We start from the raw sequence: 23,388 nt of genomic DNA on the forward strand, positions 1-23,388 counted from the left end.
TGTAACTATATAGTATGAGAAAATTCGAGAGCTTGTGAAAGTGAAAGCTCGATGCTCGATGCTGGATGATGTGTTGTTTACAATGTGATGAATGATTATCTGGCGCGGAATAGAGGGGTTTTTATATCCACTCGGACCGACAGCCCAAGAGCTATTGTACTAATGCATTGCTTTGTTTCAACCATAAATATTATTGTGGTGAAAGACCCAGAGTAGGCCGTTCAAAGACTTGAAAGGGAGACAATCAGTTCTCGAAAAATATATATATCCATTGTGAACGTGAACTAGTCCGACCAATGGGCCTTGATAAACTTGGAACAGGCTATGAAATGAAAGAAATGTTCGAGAATGTTTAATCGTGTATATTTTAGGCTCAAAGAAGTGAAGAATCGAGGCAGAGGGAGGACTAGGAGAAGTACAAAGAGACGCAAATAGCGGAATGATGCTTGGCGTCATGTGGTGGGGAAGCTCAGTTGCGACACTTTGTCTTTCTCTTCCCCAACTCTTCTGCCCCCATTTGCTTTGTTCTATTTGCTTTTTGTGTCCCTCTCATGCTCATTCATTATTCTATCGGTATCTAGCTTCAGCGCAGAACTAGACAACAACAACATGGCCTCCGAACCGACCGAGGAAGCTATCACCAGCTTCGTCAGCTTCACAAGCACCACACGCGAGCAAGCCATCGCCTTCTTGAAGGTAGAGGACTGCCATCGGGATGATAAGTAAATCGAGCTAATTCTATCGCGTACAGGCAAACAATCTCGACTCACAGAAAGCGATCAACGCGTACTTCGAAGATCCGACAGGGTCTCAGCTACAGGTAAACTTGGCGACGCGCAGCAACTCCTGGCTATGATCTGACACCGCCAAGCCAATAACTAGTTACTGGAATGACAACGGAGGCTCTTGTAAGATAACCTCCCTTATGCGACTTCGGTTTGGGAATTAACATACCCCGCCTCAGCATGGGATTTTGCTCAACAAGACAATGCGCCACCAATGCCACCGACGGCACCGCCCACTCGTCCTCCTTCCAGAGTAGACATACGTGACTCGGAACAAAACGCTGGGTATCAAGATTCTGTCGTGATCGCTCCGAAAGGTATCACAGTCTTTACGCTTCAACTGCAAAAGGTGTACTAATTTGCGGTTACTTGACCATATAGAAGGTTCCGGACATGGGCTCAGTCTGGCAGAACGCGAAGAAAAAGAATTACAGCAGGCAGTTGCTATGTCATTGAATTCGGACATGGGGCAGCAGGAAACCGGGGTGACGTCGCATAGACAGCCGCAGTTCAACAAAGCAACTCGGGATCACTACGAGGAAGGTGCTTGGGCGATGACCCTATTCAACACATCCTCCGAAGAAGTCATGATTAGCCCAGATCCGGAAGACCGCAAAAGAGTGGAGGGCGAGCCTGCGTTCATCCGCCCCAACACCGACGGCCTTTACCTAGGAGGACTCTTGACGATTCTCCATAGTATTCCCCTCGCGCGAGAAGCATTGCTCTTACGGAATAAACCACTGTTTGACTACGGCCATGAGCCGCAGTGGTGGAACGGGCAACCGATTAACCTGCCGAAGATTGTCACGGTGAATGATGGTAAGACCGGGGATAGCGACTGGGATGATATCGTTCATGAGACCCAGCGCTTGATGGCTTTTATGGATACCACGAAACGTGCTTTTGGCAGCAGCGACAGCTTAGCAAAAATCAATAGCATGTCATCCTTATCGGCTGATTCGGAGGAGATTGTCACCAGGTTTTTGGAAGCGTGGCATGGTGCAGCCATTCAGGCAGATCCTGAAAATCCACTGACAACCATATTCACGACCTATGCATTCAAGAGAGAAACTTTCGACGAGTTTGTTGAGCCCATCACCAGGGAACTCTTCACTTTTGAGCCTCCTGTTGAGCAGGACAATGATCAAACGCTCTATGACGTTTTGGATTCAGCTTTATGGTCTGACAGACCGGGGAAGGAGTTTGATGACACATGGCTTGAACACTTAGCAGACGTGCTAGTCATTAGACTTGATGCTCTTCAAAAACCAAACGCTGTTGGTGTGGATATTCACTCTGTGTTCTACCCAGATCGATATCTTAGCAGCTGCCGAGATCTCTCCCGTGAATTTCGTGCAAAACGACAACAGATACAGGGAGATGTGTTGAAACTCGAACAACTCATACATCGCTATACAATTCCACGGGATCCCGTGGGCAACTCGACGATCACGGAACTCCTCGAACAAGCTGCCCAGGCGGTGCCAGTGGTTACACCCGAGCAAGTGGGTGAGTCTGATCAGTCTGATTCAGGAGCGGCAGGTGCAGAGACAATGCGAGTTGCAGAGGAATTGAGAGCAATCGCTACGAACATAGAAGCTAAACTAAAAGGTGAAGATAGCCGTTTCTGCCGTGCTCATACTGTTGGCTAATCATACGAGCACAGAACTGGAAATTAGAAAGCAGAGTGCCATGGAGTCTCTTCGTGAGATATCAAAGACACTCATCGAACCTCCCAAATCACCTTCCGAGCCTCCTTTCCACAAGTATACACTCCAAGGTGTATGCACTGAACCGCATGTGACTTATGTTTTATCAAGTCCTAGAACGACTACTCCGGGACACTTGATGGATATGGACTCGGAGACCGAAAACAACAATGACTACCAGTGGTGGCGTATCAGCTTCTCAGGGGAAGATGGAAAAACCCGACAAGCCGAGAAACGAAAGGCCCAAGGCAACACTGCAGCTACACAGGATAGCGAGGTTGTTGGCTACACTGTTCGGAAAGTTCAGGAGATTGAAGTCCTCCAAGCCGCTCGTGAAGAGTGGAGTTCTGTCTTACTTGTTTATGCGAGCGAGAATGCAGTGAATTCAAAAGTGGATCCTGCGCCGTCACAGCTTCAGGTAAGATGCACTAGTGTTATCAGATCGTTATGCGGTCCCCGGCTAACCGAAAAAAGGGCTTCGTGAACAGGGACAATGATGCTTTTGGGGGCGAATTCGAGAATACCCCTACCATAATCTTTAGTGACCAGGAAGATCCCTGGGCGGAGCCGAACAACGTGGAAACTCAGCCCAAAGAACAGCAGCCTGAAATGTCAGAGAAGTCCACAAAGGTGAATGTTTTTGACTACGAGGTCTCCGCGTTCGACGACGAGCCAAAGCCCAGCCAAGAGATGCAGGAGAAGGATGGAGCGAGTCTCTTGGGCCATCCTGCCACTGCAAATAACTCCACGGCGTCCACTGCCTCGCAAGTGGATTTAGCGTGGAACAGTGCTGATGATGAGGAAATGGCAAATCATCTTAAGCATGCGGAGAAGGAAGCACATGAATAATGAGTGATTGAGTGATGAATGTGTAGATACTGTAGAGCAATGTCAAGCTTGAGATATGTCAAATATCAGATTGTAATAAACCCTCAACTCCTAAGTATCGGTCTCGTGTGAAGAAACCCATATTAAAAAGACATAGTCTTGCATACAAAAGTCTACATCGACCTCAGGAGGTTTCTACGGCTGATAAGCTTGTCCCCACATTTTGCCATGTTTGCACCTCACCAAGCTTAAGGCACCCTTTCTCTGTTAATTCCCCTCACAATTCCCCAAATTGATCTTTGATCTCCATAGGCCATGGCCCTCGAAAGTGATGCACTGGCCGGAGCCACCATCGAACTCCTCGAAGCGCGCCTACGCCGCCTCGCCTACCTCCTCACCGGCGCCACAGACTGGACCGGCGTCCCTACCACGCCCGAAAAGCCCGCATCTCTCGACGAGACAGTCTCCCGCCGACTCGTACGGCTAGAATCAGAATTAGAACGGCTTAGTCGAAGGGTCCCAGCCGTACGAGACGTTCTACAACTCCGTATGTGACCAGTGTTAATGTTATTTACACGCGCTTCACCACTACACCGTCCCCTCATCTCATACCCTCTCGCTAGTTGAATTGCATTTCTGATACCTGGATAATGGATTCTGAAATATCCACTCCAAACCATCCAATTCATACTAACACAAACCACCTAGACGACCGCAACCCAGATCTCTTCCAAACAACACCACCTCACCAAATCCCCGAAGGCCTCACAAACCAAATTCTAGCCTCAATAGTCCTCTCCTACGCCACCGCCTTCCCCGAAACCGCCTCGCGCCTTACATCGCTAAATGACCTCCCCGTGCCGGACGCGCAGAGCTCCGCAGCACTAATCGACCTACAGCCACAGTTAGACAGGCTCGCGCAGACACAGAGTGAGCAGGCTGCTGAGATCTCGGAGCTGCGGGTGCGCACAGCGCGCGTGCTGCAGCGCTGGTATGAGGTTGGGCTCGTTGGGAGTGGGGAGTGCTGGGCTGAATGGGAGGGGAGACTTGAGGATGTTGAGAGGGAGGTTAGGAGGAAAGAGGTTGTTAGGCAGGGCAGGGAGGAGGAAATTTAGAGGCGAATCTTGTCGAACTGGCTTGTTTCGGGTGTTATTCTGGAGAGGAGCTGGAGGAGTGTGATGCCTCTGGTTGTTTCGGTTGTCTGCTTTTTGCTATGATACCTCTGATTTTGGCGTACCGTGCTTTTATCTTGAATAGCGCAGATGGGATATTTCCAAGTTTAAAATAGAGGGATTAATCAATCTACAAAATACACGTACATAGGTATGTGCGTTGATATTCAAGTACATCTGCGGATACGAGGGAATATGATATCCAGCTCCGCCAAGCCGAGTTGGCATATGTAAAGCTTAGATCACATGTAAAACTTGTTCATGTATATCATATCCTTCATTCCATACTTCAATTGGAATGTGATAATCTACCCCGGATTCTTCCCCCGCAAACTGTGGTTGGTGATGCAGAAAAGGTATGTATATTGACTGGTGACTTGTTAGCAATGATATTGGGTTGCCTATGTATATCAATGTTATGATGCTGTGCATTGGTTGGCTAACACGAACAAGTCATTAGCGCTGAAGTATATACGCAGAATCATACATGCCTAAATCCAGTTAAGTGAGCCAATGCTCATAAAGCCACAGCGCGGCAAATATGTCACCAATTTGGGGCTGTGGCGCAATTGGTAGCGCGTGCGACTCCAGTTCGCAAGGTTATCTGGTCGAGACGGGTCAGCCTCATCTTCTTTTTTTTCTTTTTTTCACTATAGTACCAATTTTTTTATAATAATTGCGGAGTATATCTCATCTACTCATCTACTCTTGTTATTCACTATTAACTGCATACTGCAAACTTATCATTATTGTGAATGTCTATGGTCTCCTTTTTTCCTTTTTTTTTTCAGTGAGAAAAAGTCAGATACGTACTTGACTCTCATGGTGCCAAATATAGGGCAAATCTTCACCAACTTGGGGCTGTGGCGCAATTGGTAGCGCGTGCGACTCCAGTTCGCAAGGTTATCTGGTCGAGACGGGTCAGCCTCACTTATTTTTTTCTTCTATTTTTGCTCTTCAAATGTTGTTTTCAGACTTTACAAGGCATTAATAACATTGTGCTGGCCTCCAAATTGCGTCTAATGTGTCTAATCGGAAGAGAACTCTAATTTGTCAATTGTCTCACCATATCGTCCGCTACCAGAGGCTACATCCTTCTTTAATTGGCATAATAGCAAACATAGTAATTCTAGGACCTGAGGACGATACTGCTGTCTTAATAGATCTGTGGGATCATGAGCGAGGAACATAATCCATCAGTACTGTGTAGATATGGTTTCAAGGTATGCAGACGTGGCTTCTTAACGACAAAATGAGCCTTGGATCACGAGCAACTCTTAAGAGTCTTAGGGTTTGTCCCCTGGGCCCTGGATAAACTTTTAAGCCTCTTTTCTACCTTAAACCTATTTGTTATTGATGCAATGGACTCTATTTTATCTAGGATCCATGGTTCATCTAGGCTGAGCAAGAATTTGTCGTAAGCTCGCGACTTTTAGGGTAGTATTTGATAGTTATGATCCTTTGGATTTGGTATTCATTCTTAAGGTTTGTCCCGATTCGGAAAAGAACGCGAGTGTGGTACCAACAACACACTCCTTACAGTATACTTATTATCTGTTATGTACTACGGGCAGACATCTATAGATTTGGTGTAGGTATAGATTAGACAGTATAATCATCCATATGTCTAACACGTGCTGCTCAGATGCGATCAACGCGGACTCGGTATGTATGTACGGAGTATAGTATTCGAAATTTCATAAGTATAGAAACCAAAATGGTCCGGGCAATTCTTACAGGGACTTACGAAATATTTCTGACACTTTAGGTGTCCCGAATTATAGTCATAAAAGTCATAGCATGGCCGTGCACAAAGCGGAGGTGACTAAGATATTGGATATTTATAGATTTGTACCAGATCAAGTCTATTTTCATTGTTTTATATTTAGCGATGATTCAAAAGAGATAAAGTGATTCAAACGGTCAAGGTAATTGTCATGTACCTTATAAGATTATAATCCCGCCAAGTCAACTTGTTCCCTTGAAATTTCTTAATTTCCTTAATTTCAAGAATCGAGACCGTCGATTTCCAGGGGGGACCCGGACTCCACAGCGTATCTGCCACTTTTCCTCCTTTTCCATCATTCTCCTCTCTCTCCTCTCTTTCAACCTTCAATCTTATCCACTCTTTTATCTTCATTGATTCTCTCTCTCATTTCTTTCATTTTATCCCAGCCTGGTGCTGGTTTTGCCTCTCTGTAAGGGGTCCCTTCTTCTTTCGGTTCCCAACCTCTTCATCCCCACGGATTGTCTCTGAATCCACTTCGGTTTCAAGGTACTTTAATCCTATATCTGCCTACTCCATATAATGTCGGGCTTCCTTTATAATCTGTCGCATTCATAATTCATTGCCACATCTCATGCAATCACGCCTGTCGTTCCCACACTAACTAACCACAGTCACTCCTTCCCGTCCGCCTCGTTTAGGACCCAACAATCAGCAACAACTCTTATATACAAAGCACGTCGCTCATCGCCATTCCCTCTTTTTCTTCGCCCGTCTCATATCAATTCCCTTTACACAAGCCCAATCCAATAAATCCGCCAAAATGGGCAAATTCCGGCCTAGCAACATCCTAGGCGATCCGTTCGCGCTCATGACCGTCTCGATTTCAATTGTTCGTTCGACTTTCTCTATGACCCGACATTGACTAACATACAGTTCTAGCTGGCATGGCTTATTGCTCTCATCGCATCTATCATCGCCGATTTGAAAACCGAATATCCTAACTACTCATGGTGGGCCATCTCATACATGTTCTGTGTTATTGTGGGCCTCGTCACGACCTTTGCCACGGACACAGGCCACGTTTATGGCATGGCGGTATGATGACTCTTGAATACAGATATCACGAGCCTCCAGTACTGACAATATCTCCAGATCGTCGGTTACCTCGCCTGTGGCCTCGTCCTAACATCTACGAGCGCAAACAACCTGATCTACGGAAACCAACCATCCATGCAAGCCGCTGGCGCAGGCTTCATCCTGCTTTCCATGATGATAATCGTCTGGATCTTCTACTTCGGCTCCACACCGCAGGCCACTCACCGCGGCTTCATCGACTCCTTCGCCCTGAACAAGGAACAGCCCGCCGAGCCCTCCTACCGCGGTAGTCGCCCCATGTCCAGCGCATTCGGCGCCCGCCCAGATACCATGGCAACCAGCAATACCCCGCAGATGTACACCTCCGCCCAACTCGGCGGCTTCGAGACCTCGTCCCCTGTCTCCGGGTACCCTGGCGGTGCGCCCGGCGCCGAACGAACCTCCTCTGCGCCTCGATTCGGTACCCCCAACCCTCAGACTCCCGGTAACGGCGAGCAAGAAGTGGGCGAAGTGCCTCAGCCAACAGACTACCCCTACCGCGCCAAGGCTATCTACTCATATGACGCCAACCCGGAAGACGCCAATGAAATCAGCTTCGCCAAGCACGAGATCTTGGAAGTATCTGATGTGAGCGGCCGATGGTGGCAGGCTCGGAAGCAAAATGGAGATACAGGCATTGCGCCCTCGAACTATTTGATCCTTCTGTGATCTTTCGTCCGTATGCATGATGTCTGTTTGTTCTTTTTTTGTCCGATTTCTTGCCATTCGTCCTGTCGCAAAATGTGTTTCCCTTCCCCTTGATACCCTTCGGATCCAACCTCGATGTGTGTGAATTTTTTTGGTTCCTTTAACGTGATGTCTTGATGGCCTCCTTCTGTTTTGTGTTGCATGTCTTTTCTCTTCTTGGTACGTTTTTTTTTTTTTGATTTGTGATTTCCTTGGTTTTTGCTCTAGCGGGTGGTTATCCCGCCTCTTTTTCTTATGCTCCTTCATGGTCGAGGTACTATTCTCCATTGTCATGATGGAATCAGGTTTAGAATCAGGATCTGTTGATCTTGATGAAAGACTTATTTTTCTACATGGGAGAAAAATAAACATGTGAGATGGTATCTATATGTTAGGATAGCGATGTCTTGACTTTAGAACAGTGCAATTCACTAAATTGTGCTCTACACTAGTATGGACTATCATAGATGTACGTACGTGTCTACGTAATACACCTGTGGGGCATTTAAATTCTAACACGCCTCTTCCCCACGAGTCAAGCGACGGGCTATTATCACGGACTGTCAACACCTTATTGTGAAGAATGTTTCGACGCACTCGGCGACGAAGACGAGAACACTGAGGTCGCTCGATGGTGCCGTGGTTGCAAATTGCCCATCAAGAGGCTGCACTTATGGAATCTATGATGACCCCGATACACCTCAACTGGGTAAGTTTTCAAGGCAAAACCAGCGAAGCTTAACTTCCACATCATCGGATGAAAGGTTGAATGGCCAATAGGTCACGAGAGATTCATCTAAAGAATTCCTGAACCGACGATGAAACCAGGATCATGATTGCTTCGATCAAAACGGGTAGTCTAGGTCTTGACTTTTCCATAAGATGTGCTGGCTGTGTCTATCATATTGGTATCATGTATGAAAAAGCCGTTTTATAGGAATTGTGCATCAGTATGCCGCTGATTATTCTAAATAGACATTTATAGGCATCTTAAGGGACAATTTGAAAAGATCTTTGAAAAGATACCTGAAAGGGTATCTAAAATATCTTATACTACTACCTAGTTAGATAGGAATGTTATATTCTTCCTTTTTCCATCTTGCCTGGTTTATGCGCAGTCAGATACTTCTATAATCTTAAACAATAGTTACATGCCCAAGGTTATCAATTAACTACATTGTAGCTACCGACAACGTCTACCTGCGTCCATACATCAACTTCACAACGCATAGACCACAAAATACAGCAGGCACGATAGGAGGCTTAAGGACCACTGCAGCTATACTCCTATCCCAAGCATCTTACCAGCCGTTTCTAAGAGAGTCGAACGATCTTATCGTGCCCCCCAACGCAAGAACACTTCGCCCGCGCTCCCTAGATGATATCGACGCGCATACCCCCGACCATCGCAATATCTGGGCTCATAAAATTCCGCAACGTCTCTTTACCCCAGATCGAAACAGACCTTGAACTTTTCCAGGTGTTCGAACCACAGTCGCGCACGCCGAGTCCGCTATATGAACGTATAATCGGAAATTTCCGTACTATCGTTCTCCGCCTCAATTCTATGGGCTTGTTCTTACAAACAGGAGATTTCACCGACTAAGGCACGGAACGAACTCCCAGAGTTGTATCTAGTAAGGAGCTAGATTGGGCATTCGGTCCATACGATACCCGCGTCGATTCGGCCGCAGACGATTGTCCTTCCCTCGTTTGTAAGGTTGGCGTTTCTAAACCATCCAGTCAGAGTTCTTCAATGTACCCAGAGAGCATCGTTGCAGAACGGGGTGGTGACAGGTGCCCCTATACTCTCATACACCGAGCGCCGCGAGGCAGCGAGCACGACATTGTTTCGAGTGTGGTGCACTGCTTTATGGCATCAAGCCGAGCCTTCTGCGGGCATTGTTGTGCTTCGAGCTCATCCGCAACTGCCTTGAACTGTTTTAGGGGCTGCGAATCTACCAATTATCGGTGCCCGACGGTGGCCCGCCCCATCTAGCGGAGGTACCGGACCGCATCGCAGCAGCAACGACGGGGCCAGCAAGGTGAGAACTGAGTGAGAACTGGGTGAGAATAGGGTGAGAATCGGGTGAGAACCCCTTCTCACACCGGCCACTTAGCCAGCCAACGGTATCATTGGATCTGGACCGATGGGTGTGACCAAAAGGCGCCGCGAAGACATACGCTGTAGCCCAACAAGGTAAAGCTCATAGCACATTTCATCCAAACAACTGAGATAGGAACTGGGAGAGTTCGACGAACTGCTATCGGATCGCGCAATGACCGCATTGCTCAAAATAGAAGACTTTGGTTTGCTATGACTCCGGTGTGTAGACATGCAGATAAAGAAGAATATACACTTTCCAAGGTTTGTGGATCTTCTAGGTACATAAGCCATACCTTGTAAGATCCATGTGTTCTCCTTCATTTCTGAGGTTCAGTCATTGATTGGCAGAATTCTGGATTTTCCTATCCTCTCTCGGCTTTCCTTTTTACGGCCCTCTAGAAATATATACTTGGACATAGAGTAAGGGATTGCGCAGAAGTCAAGAGAAAAAGATGGATAATCGACCTTATCATTTGCAGCCATGACCAAAAGTGGCCAGCTAAAAACCATGCAATAAATAATCCAAAAAAAAGAATCGTGGAGGATGGTCAAGATTTCCAATTCCATGGCTAACCTTCTCAAAACATAGATTATCGACATGCGAAGTGGAAATTGATTACTTTAGAGATTATAGAAAAGAAAAAAGAAAGGTCCGGGAGTTACATAAGCTCAAGACCAATCTTAGATTGACAAATATAACAAAATGGCCGGGTTATAGCCAGACAGTCAGGTGGACTAGCCGGCCGGGTATCACAGAATAAACCAGGTCGGCGATGGCATGTCTGTATACAAGGGATATATGAACACGTTGCATTCGCCGGCCGGTGAGACAGAGCATCGACTAGACACTCGAATAGAGAACTAGATCGAGATCGCGCAAGTAGAGAGGGCGCTTAGTAGGTAACCTTCTCCTCGTAGATGGGGGGCTCGCCCTTCTCCTCGTTCCATTGGATCTTGCAGTTCTCATCGAGATAGGCATCCTCGTCCGTGATGGGAATGACACGAGAAGTGTGAGCGACTTCTTGGGCGCTGACTCCGAGGGGGTCGCGGGGAATCCAGAGAAGAGGGGGGTGCGAGCTGACGGCCGGGTGGCAGTAGGCGTCACGCTCGATCTCGGCAGGGTAAGTAGGGATTTCTGAGGAGCTGGGAACCAGCTTGCGCAGCTGGTGGTAGTTATGGTACAGGTCCGGACGCAGGAACTTGATCAAAAAGTTCGGCTTGGGCGCTGGCGGCGACTTCTCGGTGAGACCCTTCTCGGCGGAGTCGACGCTGCCGAGGCTGTTTTCTACGTTGGCGACGCCACTGTCACGGGAGGCCGAGATGGAGCCACCGGGACCGGACCTGTCATCGGTCTTGGAATTCTCGTTCAGGGTACTGATGTTGGCCTTCTCAGCGGCGAGCAGACCCTCCTCCTCTGCCTCGAGGTTCTTGGGCAGGAAGTTTAGTAGGGGCTCCATAGCGCTGTTCATAGAGAGATGGTATAGGATGACGAAGATCAAGAAGATGATCATCAGGATCAGGGGACCGAGAGCCATCGTGTTGGCACCGGTGCCAATGGCGAACAGACCAATCAGGCAAACCATGGACAGGTAGCAGCCGACAGTGAGCTGCTGCAGAGCACGGGTGTAGCATCTACCCTGGGTGTCGATGGTTGAGTTCGACACGTACAACAGGTTGTACCGGTAGGCGAAATAGAAGAGGTATAGACCAATGGTACCGAAGCCCATGACAAGCGGTGCAATGCAAGAGTAGACGATCGCTATGAGAAAAGTTAGTGTCATAAACAAATAAATCGATCACTTGTGTAACATACCGACAACAGTCAACAATGTGAATGCAGGATAGACAGTGCCCCATCCGAGACCAGCCAAGCTTGACCAACGAGTGTACATCTTGCGAGGGGTGCTATCCAGTAATCTGCCAAGGATCTTGCCAAGAATCAGGCCGACAATCTGAAGAAGAGCACCAGCGCTGAAAGACAATCCTTGTAGAATGATATATGAGATGTAGAAGTTGGACGCGGTGGGGATCTTCTGGGCTAGCAGCGAGGCGGCCGAGGAGGGATTGTCAATGATACTACTGACGACACTGGTGGCCGATGAGGCAACGGTCACCACTAGGAAGACCTGAACGACTTGGAAAGCGAAGAACCAGTTTTGGACGGTCAGTTCAACGGCTGGTAGACTAGGAGCACCACCGAACTTAGCCATCAGACGAAGGATGATGGGCACCAGCGCCAGAAGGACAGCCATCATGACAGTGGGCAAGAGACCGGTAATAACACCCTTAATCCATGATGGAACGCTGTCAATGAACTTCAGGAAAGGAACGATCTTGGTCAAAGAGTCAATGTTGGAGATGGCACCAACAACTGCAGTAGGGATAGCCCAAAAGATGATCATAGCACAGACAAAACCCATGGTGGCAGCGTAGCGACCGAGGCGTTCCCACCACTTGATGCGCAGGTTGGACCAGATAACCTGAGTAGGGTCTAAACCAATGTAACGAGGGCTCATGTGCAGGGGGAGGTTGTGGGCCACAGACTGGAAGGAAGACTGAGCATCAGACTGATGGTAGAACTCGACAAAAACGGAGGAGACCAGCTTGGTTTCTCCAGCACGGTGCTGGGCCTGCAACTCCTCGATTTCGGGAGAGAGACGCTCGATTTCCGAACGCGCCCAATTGATAGTGTCGACCTTCTTGCCAATAAGCATCGTGAGACGGTGTGTGGGTCGTTTTTTAGCCTCCACCCAACGAGCAGCGACGGAGCCAGACTCATCATCAAACTGGCCATCGCCAATGTCAGTCTCGGGGTTCTCGGCCGAGCCTTTCTTCTTAAGGGCCTTGCTGCGCGTCTTATTAGCAAGCACAATGAGCTTGGTCTCCGCACCCTCGAGCTTCATCGCAGCAGCATCGCGGTCCTTGACCTTCTCCTCGAGCTCCTTGGTATCAGTTGCAATCCAGACATTCTTGACCTTGTCGCGGCCAAACATGGTGCGAAGCTTTTCCTTGTTCAACAGGTCCTGGGTAACGGCCGTGAACAAAACGGTGCGAGACGAGATGCGGCTCGCGTTGGCGGGTGAGAACAGGTACGCCTGGCGGAGGTTAATATAAAATAGGTGCTCGCGAGTTATCATGAAGAAGATGAAGGAGACATAGATCCAGGCGAGGAAGCAATGCGCATAGTAACGACCGTATCGAGTCTCGTCGATATTTGAGATGCTCAGAAGGTTCAGTTGGATCTTTCCACCACCGCCTGTGGCATTGACGGGCCACAAGATCGGGAAAGTGATACAGCAGCCCACGAACAACATCACGGAGCACAGTTTGAGGAAGCGAAGCATGAGGTAGGCGTCCATCGAGTGATGCTGCAAGACGTAGGTATCGGGTAACTGGTACATCGCCTTGATCCAGTTCCAGGATCCGGTTGGAGAATCGGGGGTGCGCTGCCAGGGACGGAGGTATCCAATGTAGGTTCGCGGCATGTACATTCTGCGATTGCTCTTGCGCAGGATGATGAAGAGCAACACCATCACAACGAAGGAGACAAGAGCAGGGATTAGGGTGGTGAGCAGGCCAGATAGTGTCGGCGTGGTGTCCTGCGGGTCGTCGCTCTAGTATCGTGAGTAAAGGACCGGCTACCTAGGTGTTCGACAGAGCTTACCGTATCCCTGGCGGCCAGCCAGTGCACGGCATCGTGGGCCATTGTGAAGGTATTCGCAAAGGTATATTCAAAATGTCCAAAACACTCTTTGAATCCACGGGTGTGAAGTGTCGAGGGGAGGAAGGTTTCCCCAAGTGTGAAAGAAAAATGAAAGATAGGAGGGAAAAGAACGAGAGAAGCTTAAAGTTTAGCAGGGATCCATGGCCAGCAGGGAGGGGAAGGACTAGGATCTGCGATCTGGCTACGTAATTGGACAATCTTTGATTATGTTTTTTGTTATTTGGGCTACTTTCCTATTTTGTGTTTTCAATCGTGATTTTTCTTGGTTTTTTTCCCAGCAAACGAACCTAATCTCACATCTAGCGACAGTCAATGCATGGGTGGCAAGTGGGCAATCCAGACTTTTCGCTCAATGGTCGAGACCCTCGTCGTAATCAATGACCCATTCTTTGATCCAAGCACCTCGTAAAATCTTTTTTTAATCCGAGATTGAATTTTTCCAGCCTCGGACCGGAGATGTCCGCCACAGAACCCCAGCCACAGCCACAGTTATTCAAGATAAATGAGCTAATCATACATGGCGATCATGACAACAGGGATGTAACTGCGTAAGGGATGCTGTGGGATAAAACAAACTTCTTGGAAATACTCCGCCCTCTGTACCCCGTACAGAATCCTCGGTCGCACATATTCGGAAATGGAAAAAGGTCATAGGGAATTTATCTATTGCCCTTGGAGAATCCAGGGGTATGTACTCCGTAGTAATATTAATGTGTCTCCGCAGATCAAGAGTCCCAAACGATGCAACATGCAGGTTGTTCTTGGTTAGTGCTTTCTTTCTTTCTGCTTTTCGACTATCAATATCATTACGGTCTGTCGTGTCATTGCATGCCAATTCGATAAGCCATGAAGCGATCGTCGAATGATCATTTCATATTTGCGCTGGATCCAATCACTCTTGTATAGATGGGGATTTTTCGCCACAGAGAGCGCTAAGGCTGGATAGTGGATTGCACTATTGGCCCCTATTGACCTGAATCTGTGTTCAGTGGGGCCAAGAGTTGTATGAAACCCCTTGGCAAGTCGAAATTAGTAACCATGTTGTAGGTGAAATTAGCGAGCCCTAAGATCGGTTGACATTCTCACAACTTGAAACCTCCGCTGCGCCCCTAAATAACAGACAAGCGGCATTTCCTACGCCATAATAATACATCCCATAATGAGAGAATTAGTTGCGATAAGAATCGTGGGCCCCGCATTGAGTCAATACTGCAATGATATACACCACGTTGTAGTGTCAACGCCACAGCCCAGCAAATTGCATCACGATCGATCTCAAAAGTCACGGTGGGTCTTCATGAATTAGTATGTTGTAGAGAGTTCCGAGCGCATGCGTAACGCCGAGGTAACTATCTCCACAGCAAATCCACCCAACGCTAACCAAATGCATAGTCGGCGTATCGCGTCACCACAGCTACCCGATCTTTCTTTGCCAAGTGTACAACATAGCTACTTTTTTTTTCCTACGTAATATATCCATATACTACGAAGAATATCAAATTGTCTGGAAAACTGGAACCGGGGCAAACAGCGGAGCTTCCAAGGTCCCCTTGGTCTCCACTACGGTGAACTCAATGACACTTAGGCTTATCCTGGTACTCGGGTACTGCCAAGACATTCCATTGTCGACATAGTTGTAACTACAGAGTAGCTGCGTTGACTCAAATCCCAGTAATAAAAATTTGTCATTGAGAATTATGTAAACTATTTCGAAGCTCCTCTTCAAACGCATTGACACCGCGAATGGGTGTCTGAAAAGATAAGAAGCTCATGAGAATCTCGTTGAACTGGAACTGGAGGTCAGGCCGTAGCCGTTTGTGCGCCTTGACCAGCTCGCCAGTGGACCATCCGCGTTCGGGGTCTTGTAAATCAGAATCATGCGCTTCCTCCAGCAGCAACCACAAAAGGGTTTCGCAAGCTGGATCACGATCGAGGTGGTGCTGTTTTGTTGTGGTACTTAAAAACCGAAGGAACCGGTCGGTCTTATTGGGGGAATGCTGGAAATCCCACAGTGCGGCCGTAATATAAATGAGGGCCGCCGTTCGGCTGACCTCTTGGGTATGCGCATCGCGAACCACATATACACGAGATTCATGCGGCACTTGGGAGGGCCGCGGTCCACTAGACAGCAGGGAAAATAGAGGACTTTCCATCTGGAAAGCCGTGAGTCTATGGGGTGCTTCGAGGAGGTATTCGGGGGAGCTGTGTTGCCGCATGAGGTCTTCGGCTCCTCGCAAAAAAGTGAGCAGCCATTGCTGTTCGGTAAAACTAATATCGGGGCCTTCTGGCATCATCAGATATCGGACGTAGTGGATAAACACCTCCACGGGCCTGTTGCTTCCTGTTCGCGGTCGCATGACCTGGACCGCGCGGTTAACATATATCTGGGCCAGTTCCTTGCTCCCGAAGCGCCCTTCGTGCAATGCCATTCCACCCAAGGCCATTGCAAGATCATCCGCTCTGACTAGCACCGAGCCTGAGGTAATGTCATCAATGATTTTCGCGGCTTGACCAACATGGCGCTGGATTTCGGTGCTGTCGGACATGCCGTACAGCTGTGCTTTCCACCGCGCGCAGTATGACAGAACTACTGCCTTGAATGAAAGAGGGTTTCCCATGGCCGTCCGGAAAATCTGGTTTTTCAAGTGAAGGTTTTGTCCGGACCAGTACATCAACTTGTTCCTCCAATAGTCAGCCAATTCAATATCGCTATTATCGTATTCCATTGGGAGACTAGAAAACGGATCCCTTCGCGAGGCATCGAGTATCGTGATTGGCGAGCCAATGGGTAGTAGCGCAGGAGCATGAGGTTGCGGTTTCATATTTGAGAATCTAATTTGAAGCTGTGACACACCATGGCATTAGCATCTAGATCCATCATGCTTTGCAGGCTAAGCCGACACCTAGATTGTCTAGCCTTGGCTGTGGCCTAAGTACTTGACTAGAGGAAAGTGAATTCCGTACCGAAGTTTCCCCATTGGGGAAGTTTGGCGCAGCTGTCGAGCGCGACTCCAATCCAGTCTTTTCAGCAGTTTCTGCCTCTTTCTTCGCCGGATATGAGATATAATCTGGGATGTGCTCTGTGGGGGTTGTGCTATGCGACATTTTGCGCTGTTTCCTTTTTTCCTGTACATGGTGGCGCATAACATGAGCACGCTTTTCTTTGGATGACGAGTTCTGATCGACAAAGTAGAAGTGTTGGTTCTTGGGAGATGTGTTCGTCGATTCAGCGGCGCGTCGGCGCCTTCCGGGTTTGGCAGTTTGGGAGCCATGGCCAGAGGCAGAAGGTGCTATATGAGAAGCTTTAGTTGAGTTGTGCATGCGAGTTGGGAGATTGGCTCGTAAAGGCGAGGGGGGGCATACCCGATGCATCCGTGTCAGACGGGCCCAACGGCGGGCCAGCGCCGGGCCTGGTCAGTGTCGATACTAACCGTCGCTCGTTCTCAGACATGTCGAGCTGCGAAAACAAAGATTTCCTTTGTCGACACAATGGAACGGTCAAAACTGCATAACCGACCGATGGTCACCAAGATTCCTCCAGCCAAGGACTCGGGATTTGGAAGAAACCATCGCAAGACACAAAAGTCCTACGTCATGACAAGTGTCAGACGGTCACGGAGAATATGCGCGGAAGAAAGGGCGTGAAGGAAAGCACGCTAGCACAGAATAGTCTAACTTACGAGGCAATACAATGCGAGGGGAGTATAATTCCCGGGGAGGGAATAATATAGGATGGTTTCAGATCTCGACTTGCGGGCACCCCGGGGGGAAGAAGCTCTTATATAAGCGCCAAGCATCAACCATTTACCCAATGGATAAACCGGCATTTAATTAATTCCAAGACGGGGTACGGAGTATTAGTTAAAGTAGTTATATGCACGTCAGAACGGTATTACCTTATTGACCTGACTTCTCTTTCTCTGCAAGTATTTTGGTTCTGATGACACCAAAAACTAACTTTTTATAGGACAAGTTGAATCGACTTAGACATTTGATATCTTGTTCATAAGCGTACTCCATACCCGAGAAATAATCTTCAATTTACAAGTTGTAGAGTATTTCATTTCAAATATATATTACGTTGTACTCCGGAATATGAAGTAGGGATTTGGGATATATCAAATCAAGACCCCCTTCCACACAATAAGTGACAAATGAGGATATATGACCGTGAGCCACTTAAAATCCACAACTCTCATAGTATTAGGATTGACAAATAGTCTGGCCAAACGAGCCAAACTGACCAAACCTGCAGTTTCTAAATATGCTGGTCTGTCCGCCCTTCACTCATAGGTATGAACATGTTTAAAACCAGCAGTCAGGCCATGACCTCGAAAAATACGGGTCTTGACATTTATACGCCTGATATGAGCGGTAGTGGGGACACTAGGTCAGACACTCAATGTTATTTGTAGTGAAGATGAAGAGGACCTACTGCCTAGATGGGTTAGCGTATATAATTACATAATGAAACCACTTAACGCGTCGGTGTAGGATCAACTGTTCTTCCGAATACGCGTTCGCGTCGCGCCCTAGTTGCCCAAGGAGACCCGCGAACGAGACCCACGAAAAACTAAGATAGCAAACTGAGTCTACGATATCATCTCTCCACATTTCCCTTCTCCTCACACGTGGAAGCTTAATACCTTTTTTTACATTGGCCATTCTAAGGCCATCAGCTCATTGCCATGTCTTCCCTTTTCGACGCCGTGATCCAGTCCGAGCTGGGCTCTGCGCCTTCTCGCGATCGAAACCTCCGCTCCGATAATCTGCCCAGCTCCCGGCGCTCGGAAAGCAATGGCCCTATGAGTGATATGAATGCCTTCCCAGATGACCAAGTCGTCGGTGCGGGAAGTTCGGCAATCAGCCGTATGCGGAATCCATATGCCCCTGCGGCGCCGCCGGTGGTCGATGAGGCGGCAGAGAAAGTTCAGCAGGCATTTGAAGAGCTGCTCGAGTCATACATCGACGAACCCTCGTCTTCTGCACCGCCCTCATCAGGGGAGTTTCTTAGTGATAAGTATTATATCGCTCAGATTAAGGGGATGAAAAAATTCGAGCTGTCAACTCTCTACGTTGATTTCACGCACATCCATAATCCCGTCTTGGCAGATGCCATTGCCAGCCAATACTATCGGTTCCAACCCTTCCTTACTAAGGGACTGCACAATCTCATCGCCAAGTACGAACCAGAATACTTCGTCTCCCACCGAATGACTGCCAGCGCCTCTTCGCGAGCTAGCACCTCGGTTGCCTCAGCATATGCGGGAGTTTCAGATAATCCCGACCTCGAGCGTCAGATCCGCGAGAAAACTCGCCACCAGCAAACCGACAAAATGTTTGCCCTTGCATTTTATAACCTGCCTTTGGTTTCCAGACTGCGACAGCTTCGGACGAATCAGATCGGAAAATTGCTTTCCGTCTCTGGAACTGTCACAAGAACTTCAGAGGTTAGACCAGAATTATCTCTGGGAACTTTTATCTGCGAAGGTTGCAAGACAGTAGTTCCAAATGTTGAGCAGACTTTCAAATATACGGAGCCAATGGATTGCCCCAATAAGACCTGCGGCAACCGCGTGGGATGGCGTCTGGATATCGGAAAAAGTACATTTGTCGATTGGCAAAAAGTCAAGCTCCAGGAATCATCGCACGAAATCCCGACTGGTAGTATGCCACGCACAATGGATGTCATTTTGCGTGGTGAGATGGTTGATCGCGCCAAGGCTGGGGAACGCTGCGTATTTACAGGCACCTTGATTGTTGTTCCTGATGTCAGTCAATTGGGTCTTCCCGGTGTGCGCCCTGAGGCCGTCCGCGATAACAACTCCTTCCGGGGCAACGAGGTCGGTGGTAGTGGAGTCTCTGGATTGAAGTCTCTAGGCGTACGCGATCTGACTTACCGATTGGCCTTCCTTTCTTGCATGGTTACTCCAGACACAACCACTCCTGGCCAAAAGCCAGAGCAGCAGCTGAGTGGCCAGTCAAATAATATTCTGGCTTCTTTGAACCAAAACCAGGAGGATGATCTTGGAGATGAATCAGCCCAAGAAGCTTTCCTACATAGTCTTACCTCGGCTGAAGTCCAGGATCTCAAGGGACTGGTGCACTCGGATTATATTTACTCTCGGCTTGTGGATTCGATTGCCCCCATGATTTGGGGTCATCGTCAAATCAAGAAGGGTCTGCTTTTGCAGTTGATTGGTGGTGTTGGCAAGTCCACATCGATTGAGAGCATGAAACTTCGTGGTGATATCAATATTTGTATTGTTGGCGATCCGTCGACCAGTAAGAGTCAGTTCTTGAAGTAAGTTTTGCCCACTCCTCATATGTAGACATTGCTTACTGACGGGATTACTCAGATACGTCTGCTCACTGCACCCTCGTGCAGTATACACCAGTGGTAAAGCCTCTACGGCAGCTGGTTTGACTGCTTCGGTGGTGAAGGATCCCGAGACAGGCGAGTTCACCATTGAAGCCGGTGCACTGATGCTCGCGGTATGTCCAAATGTGGCTCCAATTGAGTGTGGGCTCATCGCTGACATGTTCCTTATAGAATGGTGGTGGTATTTGTGCCATCGACGAGTTCGACAAGATGGATATCGCCGATCAGGTTGCTATTCACGAGGCCATGGAACAGCAGACAATTTCTATTGCCAAGGCTGGTATCCATACTACTCTCAATGCCCGTGCATCAATTCTCGCTGCCGCTAACCCTGTTAATGGTCGTTACGACCCGAAGCAAACTCTTCGGAACAACTTGAACTTTAGCGCTCCCATTATGAGTCGTTTCGATGTGTTCTTTGTTATCCGCGATGATCCAAAGGAGTCTGTTGACCGCAGTTTGGCCAACCACATTGTTAACGTGCACATGTACCGCGATGAGGCTGTTGAGCCCGAGCTGAGCACAGAACAACTGCAGCGCTACATCCGGTTCGCACGCACATTCCGCCCAGTCTTCACGGAGGAGGCAAAGACACTGCTGGTCGAGAAATACAAGGAGCTGCGCTCCAACGACGCCCAGGGAGGTGTGGGCCGCTCTTCATACCGCATCACTGTTCGCCAGCTCGAGTCTTTGATCCGTTTGTCTGAGGCTGTCGCCAAGGCCAACTGTGTCGAGGAGGTAGTTCCCAAGTTCGTCATTGAGGCATACGATCTTCTCCGCCAGAGTATCGTGACTGTCGAGAAAGATGATGTTGAGATTGAAGACGACGTACCTACTCATACCAACGATGGCGATGAAGACCAGGATATGGCCGATGGCGATAACGATGGCGACAGCCCTATGCGTGACGTTGCAGAGCCTGCTCAAGCTGCTGCCCAGCCAGAACGCCAGAAGACCAAGATCACCTATGACAAGTACGCCAAGATCCTGAACCAGATTGTCAGGCGGGTACACGAGGATGAGGTGAACTCGGGCGAGGGTGTCGAGCAAGAAGATCTTGTACTCTGGTACTTGGAGCAAATTGAGGGTGAACTTAACACCAAAGAAGATTACGAGCGCGAGCGCGAGTTGGCAGGCAAGGTCTTGAAACGCATGGTTAAGGTTAGTAGCTCTTCCTTTGCTATGGCAATATTCGTAAATTTCCATCAAGCAACGTCACTAACAAAGTTATTCTATAGGACAAGCTCCTGCTGCGTATCTCCGGGTCTGGCCTCACAGATGGAACCGATGACGACGCCCAAAATGACGACAAGGTCCTTTTCGTCATGCATCCTGATTGTGCCTTCGAGGAGATGTGAGACGAGATGCTTTTTGTGTCTTGATTATGTTGTTCTTTTTCTTATTTCGTACTGTCTGTATTCCAGGGCTGGGCTATGTTGAGCATTTTCAATGGGTTAATAGAAGGAACAAGGGGTTATGAGTGATGATATCCGTTTAGTTGCGTTTGATATTTGATTGGACATGAATGATACTGAATTAAAATATGTCAAATTACAGTTATAGTGTTGTGGGTTGTCCTTAGCACTCCACCGTACACCTAGTTACGGCAAATTTATATATATCATTTTACCTCGTAATTCTATATAACGAGGGGATAATTAATGCTTCAATTTTTTAGATGCCAGATTTCGTAATGAGGCGACAGAACCAATAAGACAGCTTTGGTAGTTCAGTGGTAGAATACTACTCTTCCATTTCATACTTCCCTGAAGTGTTGATAAGTAGTGGCCGGGGTTCGATTCCCCGTCAATGCATCAAGTTCTATTTTTGATCATTATTTTTAATATCAAAGTGATTACAATGATTTTTTTGCCTGTTAGACAAAATAGATCTTGCATGGTTGTTGGGCTTGAAGAATAACGTCTAGAATCATCCTAGAATAGCTCCCTCGGAAACTACAACTTGGCTATCAAGCATTCATCTCCTGGGTTTGTAAAGAAGTCTATGTAGTTACTAGTTATAGTAAGGTTGCTCACCTTTCTCGACTATATAGTTTATGTTCTTCTCTACGGAGTACTTCACTTCGTATATCGTAAATGACTTCTCGGATCTATTGCAAATCGCGATGCGGCCACTGGATTGAGAATTATCAATCGATCAATAAGCTGGCTCTCTATGAGCGAGGCTTGCGCTACACAGTGTACATCGTAGACACCATGATTGTCATAAGTTGTAGATACGATCAATCTTCTTCCGTACTTTACAATAGTACAGCCTGTGCACATGTGACATGTAGGTACTTTTGTCGAGACCGAGGTCATTGATACAGCTAGTTCTAGGCTGTCAGTTACTCGTATTTAATCCCAAACCCCCAAAACATCTTGTTTCACCTCAAGTACTCCGTAAGCTTCTTTCGAGTACAATCAAATACCCACACAGAAGTTTGTGCTGTGTACCAGCACACCACGGAGTATACTTACAAGCGAGATTTGATTATGCCACAATATAGACATCACATCCAGAAGTACTAATATCTCCCCGAGACAACTGTAATGGAAATTAGAAGAATCTTTCATAGTAAGCTAGTAGAATTGCCTCTTTCCAAACAAGGCAGGAGCCTACTATAGGATGTGCACCTTGATTCACATCCTTGTAAATCCAGCACCAAGTAAGAGAGACAGGGCCAATGCCGCCAAGGGCGATGGAAATATACTTTTTCCCAGGATTAATTTAAGGGCTTCCGGTAGGACACCGCGTTGGCTTGCTTGGCTTATCCTTTAACACCCGCCAATTCCGGCTAGTAGGGGTGGGGGCCATGATACCAATTTGGGTTATCTGCTATGTTGTATGTAGACTGTAAATCTATTGCGGCATCTCCTATTAGGCGTAGGACGCATTTCTGAATATACGGCGATATATGTTGTAGTATGTTGTATTTCGCACAGCAGAACCTCGAAAACAATGCTATTATAGGAAGACTCAAATTTGTCTTTCTCCCCCTCTCCTGCATGGTACCTTTGTCCCATGAAAAAAAACAACTGGAATAATTATCCGTGCCACCCAAAAGGGGAAGGTAAAGTTGACAGCGTGTTGATCGGCAAGGAGACGGGCGAGCGGGAGGTCTATACACC

The 23,388-nt window shown here is 47.9% G+C and overlaps 7 protein-coding genes across 7 annotated transcripts; 4 read left to right on the forward strand and 3 right to left on the reverse strand.

Annotated features, from left to right (window-relative positions):
• Positions 1 to 609: 609 nt before the first annotated feature.
• N7518_000521 (ubiquitin-associated-like domain-containing protein) lies at positions 610 to 3,343 on the forward strand (the record flags this gene model as incomplete). The annotated part of the gene is made up of 7 exons (XM_057181449.1): positions 610 to 696; positions 752 to 820; positions 872 to 908; positions 965 to 1,102; positions 1,167 to 2,396; positions 2,452 to 2,912; positions 2,969 to 3,343. The coding sequence occupies 7 exons, from the start codon at positions 610 to 612 to the stop codon at positions 3,341 to 3,343; spliced, it is 2,397 nt and encodes a 798-aa protein (XP_057046799.1).
• Positions 3,344 to 3,637: 294 nt separating this feature from the next.
• Positions 3,638 to 4,437, forward strand: N7518_000522 (putative nuclear distribution protein RO10; the record flags this gene model as incomplete). Its single annotated transcript, XM_057181450.1, has 2 exons — positions 3,638 to 3,869; positions 4,031 to 4,437. 2 exons carry the CDS (start codon positions 3,638 to 3,640, stop codon positions 4,435 to 4,437), a joined length of 639 nt encoding a protein of 212 aa, XP_057046800.1.
• A 2,606-nt stretch (positions 4,438 to 7,043) lies between these two features.
• Positions 7,044 to 8,026, forward strand: sho1 (osmosensor SHO1; the record flags this gene model as incomplete). Its single annotated transcript, XM_057181451.1, has 3 exons — positions 7,044 to 7,112; positions 7,163 to 7,318; positions 7,376 to 8,026. 3 exons carry the CDS (start codon positions 7,044 to 7,046, stop codon positions 8,024 to 8,026), a joined length of 876 nt encoding a protein of 291 aa, XP_057046801.1.
• A 1,976-nt stretch (positions 8,027 to 10,002) lies between these two features.
• On the reverse strand, positions 10,003 to 10,333 carry N7518_000524 (uncharacterized protein; the record flags this gene model as incomplete). Its single annotated transcript, XM_057181452.1, has 2 exons — positions 10,003 to 10,107; positions 10,229 to 10,333. 2 exons carry the CDS (start codon positions 10,331 to 10,333, stop codon positions 10,003 to 10,005), a joined length of 210 nt encoding a protein of 69 aa, XP_057046802.1.
• A 711-nt stretch (positions 10,334 to 11,044) lies between these two features.
• Positions 11,045 to 13,857, reverse strand: N7518_000525 (uncharacterized protein; the record flags this gene model as incomplete). The annotated part of the gene is made up of 3 exons (XM_057181453.1): positions 11,045 to 11,910; positions 11,965 to 13,765; positions 13,816 to 13,857. 3 exons carry the CDS (start codon positions 13,855 to 13,857, stop codon positions 11,045 to 11,047), a joined length of 2,709 nt encoding a protein of 902 aa, XP_057046803.1.
• Positions 13,858 to 15,560: 1,703 nt separating this feature from the next.
• N7518_000526 (uncharacterized protein) lies at positions 15,561 to 17,326 on the reverse strand (the record flags this gene model as incomplete). The annotated part of the gene is made up of 3 exons (XM_057181454.1): positions 15,561 to 16,718; positions 16,840 to 17,165; positions 17,239 to 17,326. The coding sequence occupies 3 exons, from the start codon at positions 17,324 to 17,326 to the stop codon at positions 15,561 to 15,563; spliced, it is 1,572 nt and encodes a 523-aa protein (XP_057046804.1).
• A 1,237-nt stretch (positions 17,327 to 18,563) lies between these two features.
• Positions 18,564 to 21,615, forward strand: N7518_000527 (MCM DNA helicase complex subunit MCM6; the record flags this gene model as incomplete). Its single annotated transcript, XM_057181455.1, has 4 exons — positions 18,564 to 20,179; positions 20,235 to 20,370; positions 20,429 to 21,418; positions 21,496 to 21,615. The coding sequence occupies 4 exons, from the start codon at positions 18,564 to 18,566 to the stop codon at positions 21,613 to 21,615; spliced, it is 2,862 nt and encodes a 953-aa protein (XP_057046805.1).
• Between the last annotated feature and the right edge of the window lie 1,773 nt (positions 21,616 to 23,388).

Source organism: Penicillium psychrosexuale, assembly GCF_028828465.1.
Source record: "Penicillium psychrosexuale strain IBT 29551 chromosome Unknown utg000001l, whole genome shotgun sequence".
Classification (NCBI taxonomy): Eukaryota; Fungi; Ascomycota; class Eurotiomycetes; order Eurotiales; family Aspergillaceae; genus Penicillium; species Penicillium psychrosexuale.